The sequence below is a fragment of the Synchiropus splendidus genome, chromosome 19 (genome assembly GCF_027744825.2).
Source record: "Synchiropus splendidus isolate RoL2022-P1 chromosome 19, RoL_Sspl_1.0, whole genome shotgun sequence".
In the NCBI taxonomy this organism is placed as follows: domain Eukaryota; kingdom Metazoa; phylum Chordata; class Actinopteri; order Syngnathiformes; family Callionymidae; genus Synchiropus; species Synchiropus splendidus.
The window spans coordinates 2,895,778-2,909,247 of record NC_071352.1 but is presented as its reverse complement, the minus strand read 5'-3'; the positions used below and the strand labels follow the sequence as shown (position 1 = coordinate 2,909,247).

The following is a 13,470-nucleotide window of genomic DNA, read 5'->3' as shown; positions in this document are numbered from 1 at the left end:
ACTCACAACACTCCAAAGGTTGCCTCAGGAACCAGTGGGAGGAACCGGGGTTCTACCATCACTTAAGTTTCACTTCTTTACTGATGATAACCAGTGTTCACCTGGTTTTTCACACCACTTAGTTCCACCTGATCCACTCTGCCGATCAACTTCCCAGCCAGCTGTTGTCAGGCTGACTGTCACAACATTCATGCCCCATCAAAACTGCTTGTTCACCAAGTAGCGACGTTTTACCGTTTTCTCGTGTCAAGAGCAAGTGGATATGAATCTCTATTCAGTCGAAACAGTATCTTAACGTAACTAGTCCACTCAACTTTTGCAACAAAATTAGCTTAGAAAGAAATGCGCAACACTTTCACTGAAAAAGTGAATAAATAAATAAAATTAGTACAAATTCCATTGTTAATATGAACCTATTAGAAAAAGAAGTTTATTTCCAACCTGCTTCGAAGCAAACACATCAACTTTCCTAATTCAACGTGGCTTCCAGGGATCGAAACAGAGCAATAAAAGAATAAATCACTTCTTCACCCTGTGATAGTGACCGTGTCAGCTGTGTCAGACATTCGTTTTCAGCACTCCCATCGGGTCATATACTGACAGCGAAGGCAGCTTTCAGCCTTAGGTTTTCAATTGAAGCACGAGCTCCGCCTTCCGCGGCATACCCTGACGCTGTGGACTGCGAATCACGTAAAAGAAAGGGGATAGGGAAGCCATGCGGTGACACTCTTTTTGTGCCACGTGTAACAACATGTCACTTTCATTTAAATCCCAGAAAACAGCTGTGTATCTATCACCGTGAGCAAGGAGTGTGTAAGGAATGTAGCCATTAGCTGGACAGTATCATCAAGGAAATTTAAGAGACGGCCAATGTGGTGCAGGCTCAGTCAAGAAAATACAGTTTGGGGCATGAACAAACAACAAAGGAGGGAATTCAAATTCATTTATTCACCGTCTGAGCTGACCTTCGATGCAGCTGTTGTGAACCTTGCGTCGCAGGTCTGGAGTGACACTTGAAAAATGCTATGCATCTAAAGTGATGTTTTAAATTATTTATGATGGATTTTTGTTTGAAATTTCAATGTAATTACTTTGTAACTACTGTAAACTGTACGTGCAGTGGTTCACCTCCGCCATGCAAAACTCAATACGTCAGTGAATCGGTTCAGCGCTGGTTCCAGCTGACCATTCTACAGTGCCTTTTTTAATCAACACCTTTGCCTCTCTGATGCACGCTGTTGGAACAGGGACCATAAATACCTCCAAGATGACTTATATTTCGGTCCTCAACGATATAAATAAATAAATCTGGACAAGACCTTCAGTGAATAGAAGATATGTTATTGATGGTGGGCTCAATGTTGGCGCTGCCTCGCCGCAACAGCGAGGACTGAGAGACATGAACAGCAGGCAGAGGAACGCGCTGCAGGAGGAGGAGAGAAGTCTGGGAGGCAATCGGAGTTGTGTTTGGAAACAAGCAAACAAGGATGGCAAAGAAGCTGCAAGTGTCTTGATAGATCAGATCCTGTTCCTGTTGTTGCCACGCCAATATACAAGTTATTCACATGCAGACATGAGCCTAATGCCGCACGGATGCTAGCATGGCTAACACCACAGTGGTGGACCTGTTATTTATCCAATCGTCAGATGAAGGTACTAAAAATAGCACATCTCCATTGGAATGTCCTGGGCGCCATGATGACTGGGCTAATGGGACATACCATTGTTTTTGTTTTTGATGTGAGGAGACAGAAGTTGAAACGCTTCAACAGCGTCCGCGTGAAGCTTCCATCATGTCTGGAAGGAGCAGGAGAGTCACAGCCGACCCTTGGTGTCGCTCAGCGCGAGCACATGACTCATCAGCCTCCCGTCCTACCAGGGCCCTCAGAATGACTCTATTTACAGGTTGCTTTGCAAATGTAACTGCGCTTTGACCAACACAGATATTCTAGACAGCAACAGCAGCACAGATTCATACATTTTTTGATGCGTATATTTCTATTTTCCCTTGACAAACTGATGGCTCAGGCATTTGTTGTAAGCATTTGAAGCCCCTGAATAACAGTGGGCCTGGTAAATATGGAAGAATGCTGCGGCCTGCTTATAATAATGAGCAATATCTGCAGTCAGAATCAACTGTCTGTTCACTGAGGGGATTTCAGGGTGGTGTGAGCAGATGTGGCAGCAAAGGCAGCAAGAAAAAAGACATTTATTATTCACCATAGTGTTCAGTGTGAAAAACAGAACTACTCCAAATGCCTCCCAGTTAACGGTTCTTTTCCTTTTGTATGTACTTTTGTAATTTTTTTTTGTTGCCATAGCTACAGAAGAAAATAATTACTATCAATAATTAAATATTGCCCAAGAAATATTAAAATGTGTGAGAAACGTAAACCTTAAATCATAACTTGATTTTTTTTAAATGTCAGACATGCATGAAGTTAGCAACAGCCAACCGAACTGCAGGAGAGTCACCGAAATCTCAGCAGCTGCCTCTTTGACTGCTGACGTGAAATAATCCTGAAGATTCATGTGGCGGTGTTCACGCGGCGCTAGCTTCACCCGCTAACACTCATATGCTGCGTTCATAATCAAAGATTTACTGCACAAAATGAATCCACTCTTTCACTTCGTCCTGACGGACTGTTGAGCAACATGGCAAGAACAAAACAACGTGATGCTGCTGTGAGGGGAGGAAGTGTTGGGCGGGGTGAAGAATGTGCATGAAAAAATAAGTTAACAGTGGAGAAACGAAGCCAGCCTGTCTGCCGCACAGTCGCGCCGCAGAGAGGCCTTTCATACGCGCCACAGTATTTACATAGGTGGCTGTTCATATCGCGTGCAGACACGGAACGCAGATATTTGTTTCGCTATCCTTGCGAGGGCCTCTCATGGCCCTTTCCCCAGCCTCTCCCTCTACACCTAACCATCCAAAACACATGGCTCACCTGGACCAGGACTCTGAACCAAGCTGATGTTAGAATAAACTACTTCTACTGACTACTGACCCAGTTATAATCTCCCAATTATTTTGACGTTTTAACCCTCAAAACTCTATGTGGACCAGCCAAAATGTCCTCATAAGATCGGTGTCTTGCCAAAGAGTGGTCCACACAAGAATATTAATACATGTACACACGCCGCTGAAGAGTTAAAAGGCTCCACATTAGCACTATCTGAAAGAGTTAAACATTGGTGTCTGGAAACAAAAGAACTCTCTCTCTCCCACACACACACGCGCGTTTACACCCGCACAGCTTGCAGCCGTGGATCAAAGCCCTGGATAAAGGAATGAGACTAATGGAGGAAAGTTGCTTAATGACGAATTGTCAGATTGCAGAAGCCATTTTCTCGGGTCGTCATTTGGCTCTTTCATCCATGGGCGCTGCTAAAATATTCCTCCACTCCCGGCTTGTGCTCGGTCACACTTTCAATTCCCCTCCCGTGCATTTGCTCTCCCTCTTTTAACCATCCAATTTCAGAGGGAACAGTCCCACAACGCCGATGTGGAAGGAAATTGGGTCAACAAAACATACGATTGTTTACATCCTGACTGCACAGTGAAAAGATTCCCACTTCCCCTGCAGACTCCCGGGCTTCCGCTGTTCTCACTCCCCAAATCTGTCAGCTGCTGGTCAGTGTTTCTCATGTGACCACTTCTCTACTATGCTTGCTAAACATAGTGAGCTGAGCTGAGCTGAGCTGAGCAGCTGACCATCGGCCGGTCCTTCCAGGGAATGAGATGTTTCTTCCCTTCAAAGTTTCCCTGGGTGTTGCCAGAGTCATGCAGCCTGAGCAACCACACCAAGTCACTGCACTCACTCCAGTCAGAGCAGGCTTGTTACCAGACAACCTGGTCCTGGTCTCCCAAGTTCAATACCACACGGTAAGCCTCAGCCCATGAGCAATACCAGGCCTTCCTCAGTTCTATGGCATCCAGTTAAGCACAAGTTTTCCTGGCACATATTTGACCACAAACACAACCAGGTGATGTTTTTACAGATCGTTGACTGTAATTGTTGTGACAAGATTATAGTTACACACAGACCAGGATCCAGGCATCCAGGTATCATACTTCTTACTCAGCCATGTTGGTGACACAGTTCCACCGTCACGCAGCTGCAGAGCAGTGCGCTTTGTTCCCTCTGTTTTCAGTAGGAAAACAGTGCTTACAATAATGGAATAAACAGTCGAACCTTCTTCACGTTGGCACAGAAGCAGCAGAAAAACAACTCAAACACTGCTCCTTCAAATCCCCACACAGATGAGGATATAATGAGCGTTACACTCAAAGATTTAAGAATGAAAGCTTTTCCCATCTACAACTGAAAGTAACATTTGAAGCTGATTCCAAGTGACACCAAAAACTCCTCATTTTATCATGAGGAAAAAAAAGCATGAACATGGTTTGAGTTATGGAGGAATTATAATGAACATTTTTTAATAATATCTACAGCTAAATGCATTAAAATTGAATGATCAACTACAGTTTCCCAGACGACCCTCAGCTGGAACAGCGACAACCTTTCTTGCATAAAATCGGTGGTCCTCAGTAAAGACTGAATCGATCCAAAAGCCATGCACACCACGGCATTAGCAAATCACAGTCACAGTTCCACTTCATGACAGCACCACAGGTTGTAACGCAACAATGACGCAGCGTTCAACTACAAAGGAACCTGCACCGTACAACGCGGCGCCTGGTCACAACATTCAACCTTCTTACAGAAGCCGTTTGCTCCTCATTCTGACTGACACAGCTGCAGATATATAGAAGAGCTCAAACTTGGTCCTTCTGTGATTCCAACCTTTTGACTCCTGATATTGTAAAGTCGTATTTTTTTGCATTTGTTTAGTAAGTCAAACATATATTAAAGATCGGTCAACGATACAGTGGCACAAATGAAAAAAAGTAAAACCAGTTCCCTGATGATCGACGTTAAGACTTATTCTTTTAAAAAAGTAATATGTTTTCTTTGTTCTTTCTTATATTAAAAAATAAAATTTTACATTTTTTGTCCACCCAAGAAAGGTGCTGTATACAAAATGTTTTTATTTAATACTTGGAAAACATTAAACAAGCTCCTATTTATTGCTCAAAAAATGTTGATTTTCTAAGAAAAATAATAGTCAAAGAAATAAGTGTGTTTTGGTGCCTTTCTGATCATGTGATGCACACTCACACACACGCGCTTCAAAATAGAGACTGAAACTATGGCTATCAGTCAACTGAGCGCTGGTTTGTGCAGTGGTTCTGCTCTAATAATAATGGAAAACACACGGCTCACTTGCACTTCACATTGATCACCTGCAGACACGTCTAAGGTTCAGTGCACAGATGCAAAGAGATACTTGAAAGTGCGCTCGCTATGGCGCTTAGACGCTGCAGCGCTGAGTCCAACTCGCCGGCGTGAAACAGCAGCGAAGCTTTCGTGGAACTCTTGTACCACCAGCAGCATCTGCACGCTGTGCCGAGATAGTTCCGAGTCCAACACTGACCGCTCGCTCTGCTGCCGGCAGCTGACACGAGTCCCCGCTCACGCACTCACCTGCTGTAGATACATGAAGGTGAGAGCAGCGCAGGACAGCTGAGGACAGGCTTCCACGTTGGGTAGAGCCACACATGTTCCTCCGGGATGCTGCATGGTCCCTCCTCTGGGCTGGCACCGAAACAAAAAAAAAGCCCCACAAAGCCCTTCAACTCTGATGGTAGAAGAGGTTTTAAAAGACAGAAAGAAAAAAGAAGGAATGTTGGTCAAAGAGCGAGAAAGATGCGGAGAGTGGAGGATGCAGCAGCCGGTCCCATACGATGGAGACCTGAGAGCTTTCTGCTCGCAGCAAGGCGGGACGAGCGAGAGAGCGAGCGAGCGGGGGAGAGAAAGAGAGAGATAGAGAGCGAGAGCGAGCTCCGTGCTGCAGTGTGTGAGTGTGTGTGTGTGTGTGTGGAGGCAGGCAGCAGTCAGTGTGGCTGCGCTCGCTGGAGCGTGATGGAGGCAGTAATGCGGCGCCCTACACGCGTGTGTACGCCAGCCGCGTGTGGCCTTTGCTGCGTGGAGGAAAGTGCTGATCTCCCTTTACCCCCATCATTCTGGGCAGAGACTGAAACTCTCTGACATGTGTGACTGCAGGCGACAAGGATGCCAGTCGCTTACACAAGCCTCCGTCTGACTCGGAAGTGCCCTAATCCACCGGCAAAACTGGCTTCAGTGGCGCAGGGAAACATCAAGTACCTTCAGAGATTTGATGGCGAATGACCACTGACCTGAGCCACCCAGACTCACTCAGCACGGGAGAGTCTTGTTGCTATAAACTCAGATGTCTTGGAGAAGGAGCCACAGGAGTCACAGAGAGGAGCCCTGAAGAGTCTTCTCAACTGTGTAAAGCAGCAGAGCAGGCGGCCTCACCAGGAGTCACCCTGACTGATGCAGCCATGTCAGTGTTTGGTGAAGAAGCCGACAAACCGAAGATGTCACAGAAATACCAGTGTGTGTGTGTGTGCTTGTATGGCTATGCTTGTGCGGACGAGTTCTTGGAAACTCCTACTTGTGAGGACAGTCATTGCCACAAGTCCAAGCCTCAATTTGAGGATTAAAACTTAAAAATATTTTCTATCTTAAACTTACAAGTCATTTCTGTATCCACGGCCAAATCGAGACCAAGACCAGAGCGTACCAAGGCCAAGTCAAGACCAGAGTTGAGCTCCTGACCTGAGCACACAAGACCAAGTTGAGACCAAGACTCTGAGGGAGTCGCAGTCACAACCAAGACCAAGGAGGGTGAGTCCCAGACAGAAAATACCAAGACAGAGTCCAGACTTTGGCAGTCCATGGTTGTTGTTAGCACATGTTTTTAATGAAGGTGGTGCTGATTTAATGTTGCGTTCAGCGACAGACTGGGAACTCCCTCCCCTCATCTGTGACATGAACTGGGTTCAGTATTTAGAGAGACTTCGTTCAAAAGTTTCACACAGAGATTTTAAAAAGCAGCTGTGGTTTTGACGGTAACTCCCAGGTCCAGCATCGAGATCCGGTCTAAATCCAGTGAATCCTGAGCTAAGACCTTGAAAAAAAAAACCTTTTATTTGAACCTTGATGTTATTTATGTTTAAGGCAGGACGGCACCAAAGACAGGTCCCACTCGTGGCACCCTCCATTGACAACAGCAGTGATTCTGGAAATGAGGTCTTGAGACCAAGGCCAGTCTCCAGCTCTGCCACAACAGCAATGATAACTATGAGAGGGAGCTAGAAATCCAAACCCCCCTCACAGGCAACAAGCTTAATCACCCCAAAATGACAGATCTGTGTGGACGGGAGAGCAGGAGGAGTCAGAGGAGCCAGATGTGGGTGACGTCAGCCGGGTTGCCAGGCTGTTACATCACACCATTTTGCTTTATCTGAAGTGATGAATTCAAATTTGAAATCTTTTAAAGGCCGTGATACAAAAGTTGCATTTCTCCTGTCATGAGCTGAAGCTGGCGTCCATTTTCATCTGCAGCAACTGGTTCTTTTCATGTCAAACCCAGAGCCGATGTCAGTGACAGGAAGACTGCGTAGCATCACACAGCAAATCGAATGCAAATGGAAGAGGAGGTTAAGAGCAATGAAGGTGAAATGCCTGGCAGAGAAGACGTATGGGCTGCGCGTGATGTATAAAGGCAAATAAAGCCATATTATGGGATGAAGCCGAGCAGCGCCAGAGTGTGGCTGCAGGCCAGCAGCTACCTTTTATCCATTCGTTCGAGTGACAACACACTCGCCTCCTTCCCCTCTGCATCTTTGCTTCCGCCCTTGGGCACAGCTTTATTTGCTACCACTCACACATGATCACTCGCTAGCTAAGCCTGCGCAGCCAAAGGCGCCACCCTCTCCTTCACAAATACCGACTTGAAAAGTCAGTTTGAAGACTTGTTTGCCCACGTTATGTTCCACTATCAGGGACCTGGACCTTCAGTGGGAGGCTCCCAGGCTTCGGAACCAACCACAGTGTCATTTCACTTTACACAAGCCCAAATTCAAGTGGACCCTGCATTTCTTGGTCGTAGTTTTGACGTCAAACTCCAGCCTTCAGCAGAGATGGAGCTGACAGGATCTCCTGCACCGCCATTTTTTTTTTGGTGCTTTCCATGCAGGTGGTGTCAGCAAAATGGCGAACAGACAGTGGAATTGAAATATATATATTTTATATTTTTAATTGAATGCTTATTTGTCATTTCTTTATCAAGCTATTTGCTTCGTGAATTTAGAGGGTGATGACTCCATACTTGATGGTTATGAATGTTTACATTTGGTTTTGAAATGTGTTAAATGGTGAAGATACTTTATGAAGTCCTTCAGTTTTAATATGAAGCTGTTGCTCAGCTACGACTGGAGTTGTGGAATTAACTATATTAATAGATCAACCAACAGTTGCTGTGGTGAAGAATTTCAAGACGAATAGGATTTTTTCTTGGACATTGCCAGTCAGAATTGTTTTACTTTTTTTATTTATTTACTTTAATTTATTTCTAAGCTCATTTATATATTTTTGGGAAGTAATGAGGGGAATTTTCAGAAAGTGAGCCCCAGTGGTGAAGTAATGGGGTGGATAAACTTTGGCGCCTCATGCTCCATCTGCGCCCTGCACACCTGTAGACCATCCGTCATCAGAACACCTGCCCGCGTCAGCTTGGTCAGCAGTTTCAGATCAGACAAGTGAGAAGCGTCAGCCGCTGCTCACGCTGAGCTGCTCACTTGTGAGGATCACGTTTAGACCTCCTCAGAGTCTCCTCTTCCTGCCTCTTGGAATCTGTTGACAACGTTCCCAAAAAGTTGCCCGGGAGCTGCGCTCGGCGAGGTTTATGTCCATATAAACGTCTGAGGGAGTTTCAGGCTAGAAATGAGAGCAGGTGATGAAAGAGCTTCATGGAAGTGTAGACACAAATTCCGTGCTGAAGGTTGGTGCCTCAAGTTTAAGAGACGCAAGTCGAGTGATGTGCTCTTGTCTCTGGAACAGGTGGCTCTCTGCATTTATCGACGTCGTTGGACAGGTCTTTATTTTGAGACGTCAACAGCAAGTTACCTCTTGAATAAAAGAGTGCACCAGATGGAATCTGACTTCAAGCTAGAGATTATTCATTTTGTACTTTGACATTTCTACCCTGAAAACGGTTTTATTTCACGTTAGTCTCTATCATAGTAAACAGTTAGGGAAACGGTATATAAAGTATGCCATGACAAAATGCAACCCATTGTTTTCTACGAGCTTGCTTACATTTGAATGCGATGCTAGCTTGACGTTCACAAGGCCGACCTGCGGAGCACAGAGATCGATGTACTTGGATCGCAGGAATATTAGTCGATAAGCGAGTTCCTTGTCATTGTTCCGTGGCAAGCCGCATATAACTATACATCAAGTCCGCGCTGAGCTGTCCAGGGGTGAAACGCTCCGATACAGAACCAATGCGTCGGAAGGTTCCTGCTGCCGTTTATGAAAAGCACTTCTCCAGAGTGGCACGTAACAACACACTGTGCAACACTTTTAAGCCGCTGTGGTTAATAAAAAATATCTTATTGTAATGCAGAGCGTATCAACTTCGGGGTCACAGACTGTTTCCTCACAAACGCACCTTAGTTTTTCCCAGAGTGAGCGTCCCTGCCAAGGTGAATCCACTGAACTCCGGCTGGAACAGCGTGTCTTGTGTAGATGCTTGTTTATCAGCCAGTGTGGATCATCCTGGGTATTTGGACTAAGCCATTGCCAACATGCCTCCTTTGTCTTCTGCTCCGGACTGACCTTCTCTGTTGGGGCGATCTCAGTGTCGCCTTCAGCTCAGGGCGCTTCTCAGCGCGGTGGGACGACAGGAGGCCGCCTGCTGTGGTCATCCAGTGAGTCCCACCAACCCAGGGATGTTTCCTTTCACTCAATGCACGAAAGCTGCTACCCAAGTAAACAATGTCAAGCAGAGTGGCAGTGACACGCTGCTTCACTGAGTGGAAATGTTCTTCCTCATCACTGTGTCATTAGAGGTTGCTGTTAAATTTTCGACATTTCTGTTTGATCCATGTTTTCATTTCTTCCCGGCTGCACTTCACCCTCGACGGCTGCAGAAAGAGACCTTTTGTGAGAATGGAAGGTAACATACAGAGGATTCATCCTCCATCAAGGAAACTCATGTCTGGCAAATGATGAATGAGCCCCCGACGCACCAGTGATAGAAAGGAAAATACAGCGGCGCGTGGATATTAGTGTGCGGAAATCTCTTCTGTCACTTTTGATTACTTGATATTTCCTCAGGAAAAGATGAAGCTGCCGTCACAAGCCTGTGGTCTGATAGCAGGAGCCGGGAAACTGCAGATTCTCCTGTGTTTTAATGGTAAAGTGGACCATGATATTGGAGTTCTGTCAGGTCCACTTCCACCAAAGACAAGTGTGTTTCATCACGGCTGTTAGATTTGGTAGAATAACACATTCTGAAGGAAATATTTAGGGAAACGCTGTATTCTGGAGGATGGTGAGACCAGAGGGAGAAAATCTGTCCTGGGGTATTAACAGAGGAGGTGGCTGGTTTTTATGGCTTGTTAGCGGGTTTGCTTGAGCTTAGAACGCCTAGTTCCCACCTGGTCCTGGGTCGACCCTTCGCTCTCCTCCCAGCCCGCCAATCCTGACACACCTCCAATGGGAGGGGGCAAAGGGCATCTTCAGGAGATGCCCGAATCACCTCATCTGGCGCGTGGCTCTACTCCGAGTCTCTCCCAAGTGACAGAACTCCTCACCCTATCTTTGGGGGAGACACCTGCCACCAGTCGAAGGCCTCTTGGATCTGAGATCTCCTTCTTTCCAACATGACCCGAAGCTCATCACCCTAGTTGAGGGTTGGGACCTAGATTGATCAGTAAATGGAGAGTTTTGCCTTTTGGCTCAGCTCTCTTTCACAATACCGCCCCTGCCGATTTGCCGACTAATCTCCAACGCCCTCACTCGAGAGCAAGATCCAAGAACTAGCACCCCATCTTGGCTTCGATGGCACTTTCTGTACTTCAATGAAGCTTCACATCAGTTATAGACGGAGCCTGTCACTAGTAAAAGTTTTAATAAAGAGCTCCAACCTGTTGCCCTTGACTTTAAACCCATTCACAATTGTTGTTCAGCTGCACTGAAGCGACTTCTACTCTCATCTATAGTGTTCAAGTCCCAGTCTTCCAAGCCTCTCCAGTAAAGTCGATAAAATACCGTCTATATTCCATAAAAGTTATTTAATGTGTGACTGTGGTGTCCCTTCACTACAGAAAGAAATGTACTTTACTGTCAACAGTGATTTGGGTCTGTTTGTTTAATTTTTCTCTCCAAATAATATGTACTGACTCAGTATTTTTAAAGGAGCTCTCTTCCTGCGTATGCAGTCATTGATGTTCCCGTCTCCACTGGGTGTGAAGTGGGTGGAGCAATGTGTTTCTGGTGTTGCCATGGTGACGCGCCCAACCCTGTTGCTGACATCGCATTAAGGATTCACATACTTACATCAATGATACTGTCGCAGAACTTCACCTTACAGAGAAAAGCTCCTATTATGTCAGGCCTGGCCAACCTGCCAGTCCCCAGTTTCATGCGGCTCTTCACCAAATGAGCCGATGAACTGGCTGCGTTTTGGGCAAGTTGCTATTGAGATGATTGTTCATACAGGAAATAAGAGGAAAAAGTAAGAGTTATTTTGGGGAAATGTCAAAATATTGTTCAAATACCACGGTCATCAGATCGTCATCAGATCCACGATGAACACGATTTGACTTTGTCATTCCCAATACTAAAGGTATGGCATGTGTTTCACCTGTGATTCATTGTTGATGGTGGTGAAGTCTGTTCAATTCAGTGCTCCAGTCTGCAGCGTCGCTCAAACACACAGACCGGGGCCACGTTATTGGTCGCATGAGCCACGTCCAAAAATAGAGAAGTCAAATAAATGGCTCACACATTTCTATCTATGCCGCTTGATATTTCCAGGAGGATCACGGTAAAATGTATGAATTTTAAAAACACATGCACAAGAGACATATGCTGGACATGAACCAGCAACCTTGTGCTTTTAACCGCTATACTGCCACTAAGTCACGTGACCAGCTGTTCAGGTGAGCCTTACAGCCTGACGTGTTTGTAGCATGTGGCTCTGTGCAGCAACATGATAAATGTGGGTCTTAGCCTCGGACTGGCTGGCCACCCCTGGTTTATATGAAAGCTCGTCAGATCCCATTGTCTGTACAGTTGACCTTTTGTCGCCCAGTAATACTACAGTATCCCGTGATCTACTCGTGATATTTCTGTGGACTAGTGGGCCTCTAGACACCTCTAAACATGAGGGCTAAGATTTAGGGTTGGGCCTGTGGTGGGAGGGAGTTTGATGCTCATGTCAGAGTGGAGCAGCTGGACAGCAGCCAAGGACTGTTTTCTTGTCTTGTTGATATCAAACCCTGTCTGAACCATGGCTCATGGAGAACAATGTCAGAAGAGGAAGAAGGCTAGTGGACCATTAGATAGACATGTTCACTCCATGTGTTTGCCTAAAATGTGTTGGAAGCGACCCGAAAGAAGTAATTATCTTGATGGTTTCACTTATTAAACGTAGCGCTAGCCGAGCGTTATGCTGGTGCTGTGCCTGGTACAGAGCCATGCAGCTATTTTTTTAATTGCCTGAGAGCCGCTGGCTGGTGTCCAGAATGTATTGATGCCCAGACCATCCATTCCTGATGCCTCACTGCTGTTAGTCATAGTGCTGAGGAGGCATTTAACCCCTGCTGGACTTGAGAAACCTGTCAGTGTTTTGTACCTGAATAAGCTGCGTCTCTTTGTCTCATGGTTAGCGGGGACCAATTAGGCGCTTCCTTGTTTCCCTGTTGACTGGATGAACCACACCTTCTTCTGAAGTGTAAAGAACCAGGTTCATCCATCACTGTGTAATTTAGTTCTGAAAAGAAGCTTGTGGATGAAAAGCACTGAGAACTTCACGGAAGGAAGGATTGGTATTTGTGATCAGTTCAAACATCTCCCGTGTTTGTAATTCTTTGAAGTCTTGTTGCTCATTCAACATAAACAGCGCCTTTCAAGCGAGGCGGCCATTTTGTCAACTTTAACTTTGTAATGACAAATGTACAGATTTCGACATTAAAAATCCAGATGCCGTGGTCTTGTTGCCACCCAGCACATGACCCAACCAGCTTGTTATGAGGGAAATTACCGCAAAAGTGTCAGAGGATCCAGGACGATAAATGTGGTAGAAAAGATAGAGGAGAAAAGACACATCGTGTAGCAGACATGCATGACTGATGCATGACCTGACTAATCCGAAAGGTAGGGGGCATTTCAAGTCTTCATCCATAAATTTGTGACCGATCCATATTTCATAATAATAACAATATAATCCCCCAGACATGAGTAGGGTTTGATGACTGTATGGCTTTAAAAAAAAACAAAAAAACCTCTCCAGACTCGGCTACATGAA

General features: G+C 45.7%; 1 protein-coding gene across 8 annotated transcripts in view; it reads right to left on the bottom strand.

The window, feature by feature from the left end:
- The window catches only part of rbfox1 (RNA binding fox-1 homolog 1), a 170,491-nt gene that overhangs the window by 68,661 nt on the left and 88,360 nt on the right, over window positions 1–13,470 (bottom strand). For 3 of the 8 annotated variants that reach the window (XM_053851826.1, XM_053851830.1, XM_053851831.1), the window contains exon 1: window positions 5,550–5,842. The exons of 3 other annotated variants lie outside the window; for them this stretch is intronic. In XM_053851826.1, the coding sequence (XP_053707801.1) occupies window positions 5,550–5,645 (96 nt within the window). In that variant the 5' untranslated portion in view covers window positions 5,646–5,842. Of the gene's footprint in view, window positions 1–5,549; window positions 5,843–13,470 lie in introns of those variants that run through there. 2 more of the 8 variants (XM_053851825.1, XM_053851832.1) reach the window with 1 other exon arrangement.